The sequence below is a fragment of the Argopecten irradians genome, chromosome 5 (genome assembly GCF_041381155.1).
Source record: "Argopecten irradians isolate NY chromosome 5, Ai_NY, whole genome shotgun sequence".
Lineage (NCBI taxonomy): Eukaryota > Metazoa > Mollusca > Bivalvia > Pectinida > Pectinidae > Argopecten > Argopecten irradians.
Genome location: NC_091138.1, coordinates 17591210 through 17611521, shown reverse-complemented (window position 1 = coordinate 17611521; position 20312 = coordinate 17591210). Strand labels below are relative to the sequence as shown.

The following is a 20312-nucleotide window of genomic DNA, read 5'->3' as shown; positions in this document are numbered from 1 at the left end:
AGTGTACTCTTGTATCTCTATATTACAAGATATAGTTAATCTTGTAATAGTGAGATTGATTATTACTTGATCAATTTCTATAAATTATTCTTAAATTCTATAAATTGTACTTAGGATAATACAAGAGTCTAGTGTACTCTTGTATTTCTATTACAAGATATAGTTAATCTTGTAATAGTGAAATTGATTATTACTTGATCAATTTCTATAAATTATTCTTAAATTCTATAATATTTGTATAGGATATATAGAGTACACTAGGCACTTGATTACTTGATCAATTTCTATAATTACTTTTGTTCATTACAAACACAGTGGTTTAAAAGCCTTGAGTATTTCTATTACAAGATATTTGGAATTGTGAAACTTGTAATAGGGAAATTGATGCATTGCTCAATTTCAATAAATAATTGTAGATAATTACATGTGTTAATACAAGAGACTAGGGTTCTCTTGTACATGTATATCTATTACAAGATATTTGGGTTGAAATCTTGTAAAAGGGAAATTGATGCATATTGATCAATTTCTATAAACTACTAACTAAATATACAGAGTTACTATTATCTTTATTCTGTTGTCGCGATTGTTGCTATTGCATCTTAGTAATCACTTTGTTGTTTCTTTATAAAAAGACAAGTCATATATTATAACAGAGAGTTTACTATCAATTTAGATAATTGTACATTTGTACTCGCTACCATTTATAACTTCTATATTCTGGCATAGTCTCTAATTACTATACAGACTATACATCAATGGTAGACAGTACATTGAACATCATCCGCCCAAAAATGGCCACGAAGGACTCAGCACCAATTACTCACAACATAACAAGACATACACAACAACAAACAGATCTGGAAACGACAGGCCCACTACTTCCACCGGAAATGGAAGTAACCAACCCCCTCCCTCCACCAATCGACATGTGGCATCGGACAGACAGAATGGCCATGTTTCGCCTAGGAAAGTATTGCATAGTCACCAGAATCTTAACCATGCAACATACCCGGAGCAAAACATTGACAGAGGAAACCAAAGGCCATGGCACCAACGGCGTCACACACACGGACAACAAGACAACAGATAGGATCCAGAGGAGAGTGATGAGTTATCAATCCTTTCATGGAACATTGGTAAAGGACTCGGTTACAAATTGAAAGATAATGATTTTCTTAAAATTGTGTATAAGCATGATATTATTTGTTTATCTGAATGCTGGATTTCCAGCAATGATGTCATATCATTACCTGGTTATTTTTCTCATATTTTTCCAAGAACCACGGGTAAAGGAGGCGGTGTGGTTATTTTCTATAAAATCAAATATTGTCCAAACATACAGATTGTCGAAAAATTGAATGATTGTATTTTTTGGTTAAAATTCAAAGCCTTACCTGAGCCATTTTACCTATGTTTTTGCTACTTCCCTCCAGAAAACAGTGTTTTTTTTATCAGAATCGGGAAATAGATCTATTCCATCAACTTGAAGAGTCTATAGCGAGTTACAAAACAAATGGTAACGTTTTTGTCATGGGTGATCTTAACGCCCGAACGGGTTTGCGAACAGATTATATTGTTAACGACGGATTAGGTAGGTTAGAAAATACAAACAATTTGAACTACGATAATGATAATGATATAGAAGAGCGTAACAATATGGACAAAACTATAAACTCATTTGGTAGAAAACTGATCGCCTTATGTAAGTCTGCGGGCATGCGCATTGTAAATGGCCGCCATCAGGATGATAAACAAGGAAATTTTACATTTTTTACCACTAATGGAGCAAGTCTAATTGATTACCTACTAGTAGATTGTGGATGTATGTCGTCCATACGATCGTTTACCTCAGGTGAATTTAATACTTTGTCAGATCATTCTCCAATCTCTTTTAAGATTGATTGCAGTCTTTCAGTTGGTAAAGATACTGTTGCAAAAGATAATGTTAAACCCTATTCTGGGAAAGTTTTCAGAAATATCAAATGGAACATTGAAAATAATCACGTTATAGCAGATGGTTTGTTAGATATAGTAGCAAATTTACATGAAGTTTGTAATATGTCTTTTAACTCTAAAGAGGATGTTGATAACTGTATTGACATCTTTTCTGGTATGATTAGTGAAGTCGTCTTGCCAAATTGTGACGTAAAATCTGTAAAAAGTTTTTGCCAAATGATGGGCAAAGGAAATACTGAAATGATAAAGAAGACAAACCCTGGTTTTCAGATCAATGTAAAAAGAACTACATCGAATACAAAAATGCTTTAAAAGATTATAATAAATGTAAATCGATTGAAAATCACTCAACACTTATCGATAAGAAAAAAACGATATAAGAAACTAGAATGTAGACTTAAAAGGAAATACAAACTTCAAGAAGGTAACATGATGGAAACTTTAAGAAAATCTAACCCGAAACATTTTTATAAGTATTTTTCAAAAGGGCCTAGTCAAATACCTCGGTCAAATATCAATATGGAAGATTTTGTGGAACATTTTAAAATGTTAGGAGGGGGTAACGATGGCATTGTTAACCAAGGTCGCTTAGGCGATGACGTAGAATCCACTGTCTTCGACGAATTGGATAAACCGATTACAGAAGACGAAGTCCACATCGCTATTCGAAATATCAATCGGAATAAAAGCTGTGGGGAAGATGGTATTTTAAATGAACTTTTCTTAGACTTTGAGGACATTCTCATTCCTCATTTAACAGACCTATTCACAAAAATATATGACTCTGGATTTTTCCCAGAGATGTGGTCACGTGGTAATATAATACCTATTTACAAAAATGGCGATTTCAATAAAACATGTAACTATAGAGGTATCACGTTGGTTAGCTGTATGGGTAAACTATTTACATCTATTTTAAATAGACGACTTTTAAATTGGGATAAAGAAAATAACGTCATTACTGACGCACAGTTCGGTTTTAAAGAAGGTTGTTCAACAGTGGATGCAATCTTTGTTCTCCAATCATTAATTAATAGAGCTTTAAAAAATAAAAATCGTCTGTATTGCTGTTTTGTAGATTATAAAAAAGCTTTCGATTTGATTGATAGAAGTCACCTTTGGAGCAAATTAATTAAACAGGGAATACCAGGAAAACTACTAAAAATTATAAAATCGCTGTATGATAATGTCAAATCATGTGTTAGATACGAAGGTCATGTTTCAGATTATTTCCCTAATAGAATCGGACTCTTTCAAGGCGAAATATTGTCACCGATTTTGTACAGTTTTTTTGTAAATGATTGTGAAATTAACTTCATAAATGAAAATTGTCCATCAATTGAATTACGCATGATTACTATATTTTTACTAATGTACGCGGATGATTCTGTTTTGTTAGCCGAATCGCCAAGTGCCCTGCAATCATTGTTAGATGCATTGCAGAAGTACAATGATAAATGGAAGCTTACACTTAATATTCAAAAAACGAAAATTATGATTTTTAGAAATGGTGGTCATGTTAGAGAAAATGAGAAATGGTTTTACAACAATAACGAAATCGAAATTGTAAATGAATTTAATTACCTTGGAATGCTGTTTAATTTCAATGGTAAATTGAATAAAACACAAAAGCATGTAGCCGAAAAGGGAAGGAAGGCTTATTTCAGAATTATGAATAAAATGAAAAATAATTATTTCAATGCAGAGACATTATGCTCAGTTTTTGATACATACGTGGCCAGTGTTTTAGGCTATGCTAGTGAAATATGGGGATTTCACAAGGCACAAGATGTCGAGAGGGTACACTCGAACTTTTGCAAAAATATTTTAGGTGTAGGTAAAAAGACTTGTCATGATATGGTGTATTGTGAACTAGGAAGATTATCATTACAAAATAAAAGAAAATTAAAAATTTTGAAATATTGGGTTAAAGTCAAAAACACCGAAAACTGCATTCTGAAAGCCTGTTACGAAAATAGACAGTCTAGCAACGACAATTGGATTGTAAATATAAAATCAGAATTAGATAGGTTAGGCTTAGGATACCTTTATAATAGTTATTTAGATGGGAAAACAATATACAAGATGATTGAAAACAAATTTTATCTTATATATTTTCAAGACCTGACAAGTGATATCAGTAATTCCTCTAGGGGCTTTTTATATCAGCATTTAGTAGATAATTTTGATCTACAGTATTATCTTAAGAAACCTATTGAACAACGATATAAGAAGTGTATTTCTAGAATAAGAATGTCATCACATAATCTAAAAATTGAAAGCGGAAGATATATCAACACTCCGAGAGAAAATAGAACATGTACTTTTTGTAACAAAAACGAAGTGGAAGACGAGTTTCATTTTATATTAAGATGTCCATTTTATTCAGATATTCGGAAAAAATATATTAAACCATACTACTTGCGTAAATCTAGTGTTTTTAAACTTGTTCAATTATTATCCGTGAATAATGTCAAAGAACTTCATAATCTTGGCAAATATTTACACTTAGCATTTAAGCGCCGGGAAAATGTTTAGATTAAATACTATCTTAAAGTTTGTAACTTTAATTTGCGATTGCTGTTATAATTGTTTAAGTGAACAGTCCTTTTCACTCTCCTACCAATTAAATGATTTTCGTAGAAGACAATTCATTCAGACATGTACATTGATAATTATTAATTAAGAATTAGAAACTAGAAAGAATAAGCCATGATGCTGTATATGGATGAGTGAGAGAGTGTGAGACTGTATATGTATGAGAAGGCGTGTAAGGGTGCGCGTGTGTGCGTGCGTGCGTGTGTGTGAGGGTGCGTGTGTGCGTGCGTACGTCCGTACGTGTTAAAATGGGTGTGTGTGTGTATGTGTGTGTGAATGTGCAATGTAGTATTATTGTATGAGAGTTTACATGTTACACTATTACATAATATGATAACTGAATTGTGTTTTTATATACCAGTAATAAGTTGTAAAGCTTAAACTAATAAAGAAATTGAGAATTGAGAATTGTACAGTAATTAGAGTGACAGAGAGTGTGATTACACATTGTGACTCTGTATCTGCAGAACCAGAATTATATGTATGAATTTGTATTGAGGCGTTGAGTTATTCTTTCCAATAATTGGCTAATCAGATGATCTGTGATCACAACCCAGTATTTTAGACTTGAGTGAGAAACCCTCAAGTAGAGACGAGGAAGCAGTTCGTTTCAATAGTTTTATACTACACCAAACATGTTCGTCAAATTCAACCGGCATATGTACTGGATTTGCTTGAAGGATTGATTTGGTTAAAATTCCTAAAGGAATCATAACCCGCCAAGTTGTATAGTTCTTCGTATACTATAGATGATGACTTTGGAAATATTTCTGTTAATCCAATAACATCTTGTGATTTCTGAGCAATTATTTGTTCTAATTCTATTAGCTTGCTTGGGGTTAAAGTGTCAATGTTTGAGTAAAAAACAAGAATGGTCGATGGACGATTGTTTTTGTCATTTGCAATTGTTACTGTATCAAAAGCCTCCATAAAAGTAGTTTCCTATGCTCTATCCACGACTGGAGAAGTCGGGGCGTTGCTATCCCGAATAGTGTCTTGGCTGTATACTAAAGTGTATTCATTTGATTAGACGTCATAATGACGTCGTGTTTGGAGAACGCCTGATAAGGCAAATACTCCCCCTTGTCGTCATTCGATGACTCGATATTATATCTGTGTTTGGCGCATTTATATCTTCGACATCCACCTGATCTTCATTGGAGTTGGATTCATAAGCTTGTACTCTTTTTATTTCGAATTTTCTTTTCCTGACTTCACGCTGTTCGATAGTCAGATCGCGGATCATGATGACCTTTTTGAATTCTCTTGGAGCTTTGTCTTTGATTTGTCTGGAATTTTCTAGTAGGTTTTTTCGTTGTGTCTTATTATTCATGATGATTTTCAAAGGTCTTGTTTTTTTTGTTAGTTGGGTCGGGCCGTCCTCATCTAAAATTGAAGTCATGTCCAAATTTAAAACACCAATAGAATCAGCTACTAAAAGTTCCTTCGATCCTCCTCTTGTCTATTTACAGAGTCACATTTTTTTTTATTCAGGTAGATTGAAGATGATGACATTAGAGTCCCTGCAATCATTTATAAGAGATCATTTATCATATGTAAATGCTAGAGAACCAACATACAAACGAACTAATACTTGTAATGCATTTCTATAAGTAGCGCAACGACATTCTTGCACGAGAATATTTGTATCGCACCCCTTGACAGAAAATATCCCTCAAATGATTGACGGAGAGCTAAGCCCTCGCCCCCTATATATCTTAGTGAACCGACTATATACATTTGGCTTTTTATGGGTTAATAACTGACTATATATACTATTGGATTATTGACCAGTATACTACCCATAGCTTTATTCTGCAAATATGATATTTTTAATGGGCAATGTCTAATTATGAAATCACTCGTAAATGGAGTATGTCTCGGAGCTTTATGCATTTGTATTTCTGTTTCCTTGATTAAAAGAGAACATTTGTCCAAGGTGAATAGTGTTTGTTTGTTCCTTCTCTTGCAGATGATGCAGCCTTTCCAGTCGTCGTTCATTTTTCATTGACAAGAATCGGTGCTGTCCTTTAAGAGCTCTCCAGAACATCACTCATTTGTAACTCGTCTTAAGATTCCTTCTTATGTCCTTAATTTGGTTCACTACTCCATGACACGTCAATGTATAGGTAGAGTCTTGCCTTATCAAATACACCGTTTGAGTGATCGTTAGCTGTGGAGAAGCACATATCGTCGTTGTCGGTCGTTTTCGTGGAGTAGTAAATCCTTTTGTAGTGCATATTCACAAACATGCAGTTATCGTTAATCATCTCAATAACATACATACTGATAATACGACAAAAGAAAGGAGATTGTTAATTGTCCGGATCAATAATTCAAAATGTAACATTAGAGGACTGTTTTGTACTATTTATTCAATTTGCATTATACTTATTGAAGTCAAAAGTTGTTCCCGAAAGAACGCCATTTTGTCAATGCAACCAATATAAATAAACAACAATACATAAAGATGTAAATCGCATATTGGTTTATCTCATTTAGTCCCAAACAAACCCCTAACCCTTTATCCATTTACTAGGTTATGATCGTCTCCCGTAGAGTGCCCCATGTACCGATCTGCCAACCCACAGGAATCCTTATCAGTCGTATGACCTTCAGTCACGTTTAAGAACTGAAGAACATAAAGAACTGAATTCATTGTCACACTTACGAGATAACTGTTCAGTAAAACACCAACAATGTTTAAGGAATTGGCCGTTATCCTGAGTCTGTGCATGGTCCTCGTCTCGGCAAGGGTAAGGTTCTTTTCAATTTATCGCAAACATGCCAAACGAGTTACTTCTGTATAAAGACACACTGTAGTACAAAACTAATACATTTCGGCATTTTCCTTACCGAAGTACTTATTCCCTCCTCCGATATTCTAAGCAAGTGAACATTTCCCTTCTAATCGCAATGTGGTTGCTGTTCTTGCAAAACTTCAAAAGCACAATCAACTATGCTGTCTTACTCCTTGTTCTATTTAAAGGCCCACTACCTTTCCGAAACGGCTTTTAATTTTGAAACTTGAAATGTTAAACGAGATCGATAATTTTATAGAGTCGCAAAAGTTATGAACGGTAAGTTAATATTACACTTATCATCACCTACGAAACAATAATTCAAATAAATAAAATGGTAACTTTCATTACGCGGGTCGTCTTATGTTTCCCGCCGTCGTCCTAAATACCGCGCGGTAGTTGATTACCACAACACCAGAAGGCAAAACAGCGAAATGAAACCCAACTGTTATCATATATTACGCAGGAAAACTTGCATAAGCTTCATGTTATATTCTCATCTTAGGTCATCGATATATATTTTCTCCGGAAAGGTAGTGGGCCTTTAAAGGAAATTGGTTTTTTTTCTATCTCCTCGAGTTTACAGATGTCATTTCCGCTTCCTAGTTATCTTTTACATAGTAGGGATTCCTTGTATATGCAATAATGTATGCTACTTCTTGACAAGAATTATTACTTTATTGAAGACGAGCTGCACCCGTGATGACCAGTGTGGCACTAATGAATGCTGTTACTACCATGAAGGACCCTTGATTATGAGCCGTAAAAGACAGGACCTTGCTCAGATGTCTTTGCCCCTAGATTTGTCCTTAATGCACCAAGGAGGTGGGTCGATTCACCATTGCTTCTGTTTCGTATCCACTAAAAGTTCATACAACAAGAAATTAATTTACTATTTCTTTTCTAAAATGTTGCATTATATAGGGAACAAAAATTGACAGATTTATCTTAAATCCATAACTACATTTCTCTGTATTTAAGATAACTGCTAAATTAATGTATAGAATAGGTAAAGCGTGAAATTAAAACCATGGTAGACACAAAGCTATGGCGTTTGTAGGACGAAAGGTCATTGGACGTTGAAATTTGAGTTCTTCCATAGAAGAAAACACGCGGGCGGTGAAGAACTGTAATTAGGCCGATTGGGCTTACTTTGGTAGACGGGAAAAAGGTTGTTTTTTTTATTGTATTAAGCGAAATCATCATTATTACACGAAGTTATTTCGTTTTCACGCGGAACACTTTGAAGATTCACAAAATACGCAAGTTTCGCCTAATAATGCGGACATTCTTTTTATTCTATCAACTGAGTCCAATGGGCTTTCGTAAAAAAAAGAGACACCAGGAACGGAAATGTCGGACCTAGTTTTGATTTTGGACAGATGGGTCAACAGTAGAGAGCATATCAGAAACACATTTATTTGTTTAAAACAATAACTTATCTTGGTATTTATTTGTCTTTTTTGTATTGTTTTACGTGTTATTAACAAAAGGTATTTTAAGAAGGGACAGAGGAAAGCGAAAACCCAGAGAAAACATATATACATGTACTTGGTACTTAAATTAAAAAGAGGCATCATGGAGTTTATATTGTGTTATTTTGTAGTTCTTTTAAAATTCTTAAAACATATTTGAGAGAACAAAAAGAAAAAAACATTCTTCTTGTTTAAGGATATTGCGAGAGCTACAAACAGCTGAACGACCATTGCAATGTGTTTGCTAAGATGAACGGCCATTGTGAATGTGGAGCTGGATTGGTCTGTAAGTTCGTATCGTCTGCTCCCGACATCCTGACGGCACCAGACACCTTGGTCGCCAGCAAAAGAGGAATGGTCTACCAAGGCCCTGGCAGTTACCAGTGTGTGAGGCAATAAATACATACGTGATTTCAAAAAGCTAGTTGTTTTTTTCTGTATATTTATTATCTACAATTCTCTCGTCACTTTCTGTGTTGATGCCCCATCATTTCTCGCCTATTTTGTGATTAAAGACACCGCTTTGAAACTCAAAGAATCATACGATCTATTGAAAACTGCAGCTGTAATTATAATACAGTGCCAAACTTGCTAATGTTTTAAACTTATTTTGCAGTGGATATACTTATGACTAAGATGCATTTACAAGAAATTCCATTATGCTCCAAAAGTCAAAAGAACGGCTGATACCATTGTTTTTACGTAACGCTATCAGAAGTTAATTTGATTTTCCATACTCCAACGCCATATTTTCAACGCTTCAGAGTTAATTGCCTTATTTAACTTATGAACTTGAGGTCAAGCTCACAGTGGCCCTGTTTGACTTTTGAACTTGAGCTCGTTCCCTGGGCGCTTCAGCCACATTTTGTGCTGTGCTATGGGGCATTTGATTACGTTTGAAATATTCCAGCTGTTCTGATCTGCTATGTTCACAGCAATGTATGCTTCCTTGGGTCAATGCACCGGTCCAAACATGCTATACAGCTAACAGGTCCCCTAACCTTAGTGCTTTTAACTATAGCACACTTGAACTGTTTGATTGATCTGCAGGAAACAGTCATTGTTGTGTGGAAGGTAGGAACATAAGCCACAAAATATGTAAAATATTCGATAGCATACTTCAAAACACAACTTCTTAAGAGAAACATTTATTTTGATATCATCAGTTAATCAACAAATTACTACATTCTTGGATCTTATAATTTGCACAACCATGTAGTTTGTAATAGTCTATGTAGTTTTTACTAGTCAACTTGTATTTTGTTATTTTTCAATCCCATTATTTTTGTGCCAAGGTGTTTTTATATCAAATACAAAATGTACTCAAATTCATTTATATAGATTATTTACAGCAGGGATATTAAGGTATGAAAAGCTTTTAAGATGGTGCTATTCAATATCATTTATTTACAGAAAACTGATCATGATAATTCTAGTGCCATTTTTTATAATCTTCAATTAAAGATATTATTGTTTTCAATTGTACAAACATCCCTCTTGACAATTCCATGAAGAAAAAATAACCCATCTGTAATTGCATTCCGAATGAAACAAACAATTTTATATCAAATATTTCATGTCTATTCGACTTTGTATTTTATTTTTGCCGAGTTATGTATTAAAGATAATATCAGTAGAAATTTAGTTTCTTAACAATGTCACTTTACTTACAGTGTATATCTTAAGCTTACTCATTGTTATATTGAATAAAAAAAAATTATTATTAAATACATACAATTTTTGTTCCTTATACTTTAAAAGGCTTTTCGCACGCCCAGGATTGCTTTCCTTTTTAAAGGACAGCAACTTGTATAAAGCTTCAGCTGCTTTATGTATTACAAGTTTCAATGGTTTAGACGGATACAAAATCTTTTAGTAGCGGGAAAAGCGGAAGAAGATTGGGTACTCAAATAGTAGCTCTCCATTCATTCAAGGGAGGCATAAGTCGGTCTTCGGAAATCATATGAAGTGATCTAGAACGGATGGGTAAGTAAGGGTCAGTAAGAATAAGAAACGAATTTGATAGTTTTGCTTCTTTTATTATTAACATATGATAAACTATATGATATAACCATTACCCAGAGGGAATAAGACTTCATAACGAAACTCAAACTAGAGTGGAAATGAGCAAAGCGTAGAAAAGTGCTACAATCTGTAACTACGAAACAAAAAATTAAAAAAGACACTAAAACATATGTAATCATTATGCTAAGAAGTATTGCTAGACCCATCCCATTATACATAGATTTACTTTAACAGCACTGCTTACCCCAATACACCTATTATCATATTACAAGGAAGACACAGCGTACGTCATACATGACACACATAATAGGTTTCTGTGTGAAGCACCATGCGTAATGATGAAGACGCATTAAGCTTTAAAACTTTTGATTGAAGCTGTTCACGTTGAATGCAAAAATAAATTAATAATTGTATCAGTTACTAACCAAACAAAATTATACCTGAAATTTCCAATTAACTAATTCAGCCCGCCAGTTCAACAAAAAGTGCAGTAATACTTAGTCCTAGTTTCAAGAAACTATTATGCTAATATCATAGAATTATGAATTTAGTTTGTTAATAGCACATGTGCCACATGGCAAATGACATAAAATAAGAAGAGAAACGTGTAATAAAATAATAATTAGATTTGTGTAGTTATTGTGTGACTAGTGAAAAACTAAACGAGAACTGTTAATTGGTTATACAATTGGATTATATATAAATATAAACATGTAAAATAAGCGGAATGATTCACATCACAACCATGTATGTACAAAAATAGACAAAAAATGACAAATATTTATCTGCATAATCATGCCATAATTTATCATACTTCAGTTCAGCCGTTTTTATTCCAATGATTGGGCGCATAGCGTCCAGTTGCAAAACTTATTTATTAGCGCCCTAGATCTGCGTTCTGAGTTTTTGGACGCGCTACCCCATGCTATGACACTGAGCACGTAAACCTCTATGAGCAAACATGTACCTCGATGTTGTAAGCTAAGCATAAGAGAAATCATATTTACGGCAATGTGTATAGATATATGAAGGGGTCTCAAGGTCAATGAGCATCTCGTCTTGTATATCCATCTTTTATTTCCTACTCTGGTCATCCGTTTTTTTATCGGATGTTATTTTGACATGACGTAATGTTTCAAAAGTGTCTCGTCGTGCTATAGCTCTAACATTTATGATCCACCTTGACGTTGGCAGTCAATGTAGAATGGAACTAGTAAGTGTTAATTCGGGTCACATAAAACCGATAAGTCACTAAACATTTGACAAGATTACTTTAAGAATCTGGATGTAATTTCCATGGTACAAATGTGTTAAGTGTTTCCCTATCTATATCATTATTAAATTATAAAACATTTTAACAGACACTATCAGTTCACATAAAAGTGATTATTACTCCATTGCAATATGCTAGAGGTTAATTCTTAGTAAAAGTGATGTGTTTCTCATTGTCCTCAATATATTGATAGTAGTCTCTATAAATAAAAGATATCTTCACATACAAAATAACAATAATAAATAACTTGATATAAAGTCGTCTGGTTAAGAGGAAAACAGTAACTCTTATTGCACCATTTTATGATTGAAGAATTAAAAAAAAAACCAATACCTGAACAATTCCCAAACACAAATTCACCCACAAAGATGAACAAAGTTTTTGGTAGTATCATATTTGACCCAATGATTGTCCATATCCCTATATGTTTTACTAAAAATTACCTTGAGTACCAATACCTGATGATTTTAAAATGCAAGATTGCAAATATAGTTATGTGAATACAACATAAAAATGTCCCAGCACAGTCAAACCTGCCTTAACGACAACTTCTATATAAAGACCACCTGCTTAAAAAGACAGCTTTTCAGGGTCCCAAATGGTCGATTTCAACACAATTTGTCCCGTTTATAAAGACTACTAGGCTATAAAGACCATTTATTCTTGGTCCGCTGGGTGGTTTTTATATAAAGGTTTAACTGTATTTCTAGTTTCTTTTAAATTACCTTATTTGTTTGCGAATTGTAAAAGGTCTCTGTTTACCAACCCCTGAATAATCTAAAATTTAAAGTGGTTACTGGGTCAAACATGGTAAAAAGATTTAATAGGGATGAAGGTACAGTATAGCTGTCACTGAATAATTTCCTCAAATTAACCTTACATCATATATGGTCCCTTAATTTGCAGTAATATAATTCTTAAAAAAAAAGTAGATTAACAAAATTTTTTTTAGTACATTCACAACATGGATTCCTTTCAGATGCATTTTAAGTATTTTCCAAAGTACTACGGTAAATGAAATCACATAAATTATACTTCATCAATACTTGCAAGCAATGGATACAAATACTGTCAAAAAGTATGGATTCATTGGTAATTGAAGAGTTCATGAAAAACGGACAACACCTAATGGAAGAAGATGATGGAATGTCTTGTATAAAATCTAAACATTAACTCCATAATTATGTCCAAAAGTTATAATCACTTTTTAATAACGTCTGGCTAACATATTGGATGAACACTTCATGAAAATTTTTAACTATTCACAGACTAGGTGTTACAGGTCAGAAAAAGCCATTTTAAATCCACAAATAATACTAATGCTTCAGAGGTCTAAACTCAGCAATAATTCACATGTAATATGGATGTATAGGTACATAGATAATAATAAATGTAGAAGTTAATTAACTGTGATACAATATAAAAATTATGGAATGACAAAATAGGAATGAAAGGTGTATTTCATATATTATGTCAAAATAGCTGGTACTTTGTACCATATTTATCTCAAAATAACATGTGCTATCTTCTGTACAAATATATTTAAAAGAAGTTCATTATTTCAAAATAACAGGTGCAATATCAATTGATAATATGCCATAGTAAACAAGATAGAGATGAGAATAAGCTTCTCAACATGCATCACAACACCTATAGTCACATTATACATCCATAATATTAAATTATATTATTCAAAGGGATGAAAGATATTTAACTTTTCTTACGACGCCTGACATGTACAATACATCAGAGTGAAAGTGAAGGCACAGTGCTGTTTTCAAAATTATAAAATAAATATCCATAACAAAACCATTCAAACAAAAGTTATAATATTCTGCAGTGAATTTAAATCGTCCTTTGATTTCAAACATTTTATTTAAAATAAACTCTTGAAATGCATTGAATGCATAATGAAGCTGAGATTTTGAGCATGTCACTATAAGTGTGCGTTTGAACATACACTATACCTTCTACAAAACTCAAGGAAACCACATTGTAGAAAATTAAAAAGATATCGTGAATATATACACAACCATTATAATATTATTTATGCTTTAGTCTATCAGATCCAAAAATCTATAAAATTATGCAACATCTGGTCGTGGTCTGTGTGAAGATTAAACATGTGAATGTGATCGACAGACAATATTGTCAAACAGTTCAAAAATAGACTGGATCTGATATTAGTACAACTGAAATCACAACACATGCAACACAATTTTTCTTTTGTTAAATAATTTTGTCTATCAAGTTATAGAATGAAAACTAAAACACACATTTTGTTAATGTCATAAACAAATGGCTAGTTCTTTATCAATGGACAATATCTTTGGTCAATTTTTGAAGTAATCGTTCGTTGCTGTCCAAATCTGGAATAACCAATATTTTCATCAATTTGTCCAAATCTGGAATAACCAATATTTTCATCAATTTCACTAACTTAAAAACTTATCAAGGTAAGGTTTTAAAAGCAGCCAATGTGAAATGGTAAAAAGATTATCTGATCATGAGTTCACTTTGGTTTTCAACTTTTCAGTCTATACATCGACAGACCAAATTATTTTCTGTGTTTAATTCTTAAATATCATAATATTACAATAATATATAGAATGCTATGCCAAGCAATTAAATGCAATAAAAACATTGTTTTGTTATCAACATTAATAATATCAATAAACAATTGGATTTTAAATGAAGAATAAACATAACAACCTTTAGAATACCTGAAGATGAGATTCATTCGTGGAAAGCATTTATATGCATGCATATATGACTATGATATGGATTCAGACTTTACCAAACATTAGTGATGAAAACAAGCCTGGATCTATATCTCAAGCGATATGATACAAATTATGCAAACATCTGAGGAAGGCAAGCAAAAATTTCCCAATAAGTTATATACAACCTCTGGAATTATGATGATGTAATGACCCTACCATTAAAGCTTACTTGTAGAGAGGGACCAACAACAACAATGGGATTTTAGATATAAACACTTTAAAAATATACTCATCAGTGATTCATAATCATGTGGCGATGAATCAACTTATAATGTAGGCAAGATCTAAATAGATGTCAATAACAAATAAAGTCATGCTTCGGATATATTGAACATGTACAGTAAAACATGATTACAACAAATTCATAATGTAATGGTTTTCTTTCCCCATCACAGTCCTTAAGATGTTTTAATGTGTGTATAACAAATTATGCTTATAGCGAAGTACATTCCATTGATCCCCAGGGGTTCGTTATAACCATGCTTAACTGTATATACAGTCAATTATTTTTGTAGGAACATGTGGACAAATTTGTCATGGAGAAGTTCATTTTGAAGGGACAGATATTTTGGAAATTAAGGTAGAAAAGACTAAACAATGTGAAAAATTGTATAGCCCCAGGGCAATACTAAGGAAATTACAAAACATATTAATGTACTTTTCTTTTACCTTTTCAGACTAGGATAAAATTTTCTTGACCACATGTATCAAGCTAACGGTACATACATGTCCACATTTTTTTTTTCTAAAAACAATTACTGGCAATACAGTATGGATTTCTTGAATTGTATATATAAATGGATTTCAGATTGTGCAATCAAAATTAATTGCATAAAATTGGGAAAATAAAATAAAGATAAAGATCTATGTAAAAAACAATGATACAGATGCACAACATATCAAAGTTGTATTCATATAAGTCAGTGGTCGATATGGATTTCTGAGGAAAAGTATGATGTATATACACAAAATAAGTAAATGGTTTGTTGAGCAATCCTATGCAATGTTTATCATTTAAATGTCTTTTGTTAAAGAACCTTTCTGTAAAACAACATTATGGAAATAATAGTATAATATTACTTTTAAGTGCTCTTCATTCATTTTAATTTTTAACCTCAAATGTAGTTTTAGAGTAAGAAAGTTTTACATGAAAACATTAATGTCGAGAATAATAATGTTGTATCAGTGTAAAAAAGGTGCATATTGATAGGAGGTAAAAGTTGTAGTTTACAAAACTTTTGTAGGATACAAACATTAAACATTGTCAGGATAGTTCACAAAAATATTCAAAACACACAAAAATATACTTCATAATGCACCAACTAGTCAATTTTGGCATTCTTTTATCAACATTTTCTGTCAGATTTTAGTCCATGTTATTGTAATGAAACATATCCAACAAACATGTTTAACAAGTTTAACAAGGCCAAATACATGAACAGTGAAAACATTGTTCAATTAAAATCTAGTTCTATAGCTGCAAATAAAAAGGAAGAGGTTTGATGGAAGGGTCTGTTTTCTCATCTTCTAGTGTTTGTTTTACTAAATATTTTTAGAGATTTATGAATATCTAGTTCTAATTCATAGATTCTTATAATGTTTTCTAACCATGTATGTTTTATTGCTTACCTACAGACTCTAAAGATATTTTCTAACACCCTACTATAGATATATTATTATCTAATGCTTTATTGAAGTATCAATGAAAGATTTTTCAATCATCAAGCACTCAAAGATTTTCTAACAATTTAATGCTAACTTACATATCCGTAAGAGATTATCAGACCATCTGCTATATACTGTGTATGATTTAGTGATCATTCAAATATCATTTTAACCATACAGCACTATTCATAGATCTTTAAAGATGCTCCACTGCCGACAGAGCATAAATGACATTCATCATTTGAACAATAATTAGTGTTCAATCGTATATATATATATGTCTAATTAACACAAAAACTATAATAAAATAATTTCTTTTGCCTTTGGTGCATGCGCAATCATTATTTTATTCCATATAGGGTATAGTGACACAGAATTTTTTCGGGATGCAATTAATTATTTCTTTATATTTTTAACTTAAAGTAAAATTAGAATCTTAAACTTTTCAAAGGTGGTAATGGTGTAAAGTAAGTAACTTTTGTAACTGAAGAAAAATATTAAATCGTTTGCTCATGTTTTTGATAGTAAAAAAATACCATTTGTCAGCAGTGGAGCATGTTTAAGAGAATTTCCAACATCTACTTCTGTGTACGAGTCAGTGCTAAATCATACAGCACTGGCTATTTACTATTCATTGACTTTTTCAAACCTTTTAGTGCTTACTCTAACATTAATCCGAGATATCCGACCATTTACTTAGCGCCTATTTACCGATCCTTGAGAGCTTTTTCCAGCCAATCATCGGGAACCTCATCATCCGACAGATCTTCCGACTGTAGAAGCCTTGTATACTTTATCTCAGATTCTACAGCAGGCTGACAGCATCTCTGTAATATGAAAAACACTGGGCACCATATGGCGGCTGCCAATGCACAGACTCTATAGAGAATTGCAGAACCATAGGTATCGTAAATAAGGCCTGACGCAATACTTCCGGAAGCAAACCCTATTCCAAAGTATATCGATGAGAGAATGGAACGGATGCTTCTGTCTGCCACAGGGTTAATGTTAAATGTCGGGTTGTTGAATACTGCATACCACAGTGCAGTGTGAGTTAGGGCATGTAACATTTCTGCAGGAAGCACGGCCCAGGGTGTCCAGAGGAAGGAATAATACAGAGTACGTCCTGACAACATCAGCAATGACAAACTGGCCACTCCGCCATGGCCAAGTCGCTGGATAATCTCCTTACTGAAGAACAGCATTGGTATCTCTACAATAGTGGAAATACTTATGCACAGACCCATCACAGATTCAGATCCGTCAAGGTCCTGAATCATCCAGAACAGGAAATTGTAGTATGCTGCATAGATGATTCCTACCAAAAGCAATGTGAAGACATACAGCAGGCCGACACACTTACAACATGTAGTGCCTAATCCGCGACGTAACTTGCTCTTGTACTTGGCCTTAGCATCTGCTGATATTGGATAGAAAAAGCCCAGTAAGAAGGTCAAACCCAGCAAAGATCCAAACACATAGAAGTGTAGCATGAAGGGAGGAATGTCCATTCCAAACAGACAGTCTGTATTGCTGACGATGAGTGTAACAACCAGTGGAAATGACATGTAGGCCATAGAGCACCAGATACGGTGTTTCCCATATTTCTCCAGTTCATCTATTTTCTCCAGATAGTCAAACCAGAAATCATCTGCCAGTTTTTCTACAGGACATGCGAACAGTTCCCCGATCAAAAGGATGACAGTTACAACTACAAATGTGTAGTCGTGACCATCATCCTTCACACTCTGCCTCAGATCATGCAGTTTCGACTTCAAGCTAGCCAGAAGCGAGGTGATATTGATGTCTCTCTTCCTACGAACATTTGAAGGCGATGCTTGGTTTTCTTTCTCCCTGTCACTATTCTCACGAATTATTTGCCAAACAAATCTCACCGTCTCTGCATCCAGTCTATTTTCCACAAGACCTCGCATTTCCTCCGTATTCATCATCTCTTTGAATACTTCATAGATATCCTGCATGGTCATCCTCTGTACTTCCTCCTTTTTAAGTCCAAGGAATACGAGTATTTCTTTTGATATTTCAATCTTTTTGTCCTCCAGATCATCATGTTGAGTTTCTGTAGGGCTCGGTGGAGAAGACGGAATGGATGATGGAGAGACACCAATTGTTTTGTTTGAGTGGCTTTCACTGGTGTTCTTATTTGTCTTATCCACTTGTGGTGCAGTGGGGACAGTCACTGCTTGTGGAGACACATCACTGTCATTATGATTTAGAATATGAATGATTTCATCTGTGCTGGTAAATTTAGATTGATTATTAGAGATTTGTCTGTGAGTAGATACACAATGGGACAATGCTGCATGATTCTGATTAGGAACTAAAGTTAGTGATAAGTAGGTTGCTGCCATCATAAAAATGGAAAATGTAAATACAAGTCGCCTTTTACGGCATTGAACTGCACACTTAGTCCACAGGGGAGCGAATACGAAAGCCACCAGAGTTTTGAGGCTGATAATTACTCCTGTCTGGGTCGCTGTCAGACCTAAGAGTCTTAAGTACAGGGAGAAAAATGGGAACAAACAGGCTTTGCTGGCAGCGAAGAAAAAATTGTAGAAATTACAGAACAGGATAGCCCTGTTGAGATTCACAGGCTCTGGGGTATCCATAGTTACAGATTTAAATCTTTACTGGAGTTCTGTGTTTGTCATTGCTCTGTTTTAATCTGAAAAAAGGGAGAATAATTATTATTATTGTGGAATTATAACATGATCATTAAGCTGACACATATTGCTTCTTACTTCTCACCTTGTCAAAGTCCCTAATGAAATCTCAGTAGTGACAATATATGGGTAATCTAAATAAAAGTGACAAAACAGAACTAGCTGTACGACAGGTTCAGACACGAAAACTCAGTATTGTTAGCTTAGTCTGTGCATTGCCTCTAGGAATTTATAATTGTAACAATCTCTAACATTGACAAAAGTTGCAAAATGTTTGAGGAATGCATGCACATATGATTTAGGTCTTATATCAATTTTTAATTTGTTGTTCAGTTATAAACTTGACTGAAGGCGCATTTTACAATTAGCTGTTAGCTTGTTTTAAGAATTATTTGTTTTCAGATTTTATTGTTTCATATGGGTAAATTAATTTAGTAGGCCTAGAAACTAAATGATACTTCATGGAGCAGTTTAAGTGGTTGCACTGTCATGATGTATGTCAAACTAAAGTTATGAATAATTGACATATGTTAAGATTAAAACAGTGCATAAGCTTAGGCCGATGATCAATAAGGATGATGCTCCTTTTCCTTATCATTAATAAGCTGATGACAATACTTAACGTTATGCTTAAACTTGGACAATGAGTCTCAACAATAGAAGGACATTGACCACGTTGCAAGCATTGTCGCGAGTTTCAAGAGATATGGGAAATGAACGTATAAATAGATGTGAATCATTCCATAAGGATAAATTTTTAAACACCTCTTCATTTCTGGTGACTTTTATGTTAGTGAAAGGGAGGTAACTCGAACAATAAATGTTAAGTTAGTTGACTGTAGGATACATGAATATGCGTATATGAAAGATAATGCAATTTACAAAGTGCTTCCGGTGCTGTACAAAAATTAACAATTGAAATGCTTGATTTCAAATATGTAAATGCTTTCTCGTACATCATATTTACCTTCTCTCCGTATTTTAGTTACTGTCTGTCATACGGTCCGATGTTCTGTCACCACCACCAGACAGTGTCGTAATCGTCAACG

The 20312-nt window shown here is 33.6% G+C and overlaps 2 protein-coding genes across 2 annotated transcripts; one reads left to right on the top strand and one right to left on the bottom strand.

The window, feature by feature from the left end:
* Positions 1-7156: 7156 nt before the first annotated feature.
* LOC138323059 (uncharacterized) lies at positions 7157-9253 on the top strand. The gene is made up of 3 exons (XM_069267387.1): positions 7157-7313; positions 8045-8183; positions 9030-9253. The coding sequence occupies exons 1-3, from the start codon at positions 7257-7259 to the stop codon at positions 9230-9232; spliced, it is 399 nt and encodes a 132-aa protein (XP_069123488.1). The 5' UTR covers positions 7157-7256; the 3' UTR covers positions 9233-9253.
* Positions 9254-9641: 388 nt separating this feature from the next.
* Positions 9642-20303, bottom strand: LOC138323057 (major facilitator superfamily domain-containing protein 6-like protein B). Its single transcript, XM_069267385.1, has 2 exons — positions 20231-20303; positions 9642-19265 (listed from the first exon to the last, which is right to left on the bottom strand). Exon 2 carries the CDS (start codon positions 19207-19209, stop codon positions 17287-17289), a length of 1923 nt encoding a protein of 640 aa, XP_069123486.1. The 5' UTR covers positions 19210-19265; positions 20231-20303; the 3' UTR covers positions 9642-17286.
* Between the last annotated feature and the right edge of the window lie 9 nt (positions 20304-20312).

Bases quoted from the DNA above. Each gene is read 5' to 3' on its own strand.
- LOC138323059 (XM_069267387.1), top strand. From the start codon at position 7,257: ATGTTTAAGGAATTGGCCGTTATCCTGAGTCTGTGCATGGTCCTCGTC. The intron at 7,314-8,044 runs GTAAGGTTCTTT...ACTTTATTGAAG, and splicing joins TGGTCCTCGTCTCGGCAAGG to ACGAGCTGCACCCGTGATGA. The intron at 8,184-9,029 runs GTGGGTCGATTC...TTCTTGTTTAAG, and splicing joins GTCCTTAATGCACCAAGGAG to GATATTGCGAGAGCTACAAA.
- LOC138323057 (XM_069267385.1), bottom strand. From the start codon at position 19,209: ATGGATACCCCAGAGCCTGTGAATCTCAACAGGGCTATCCTGTTCTGT.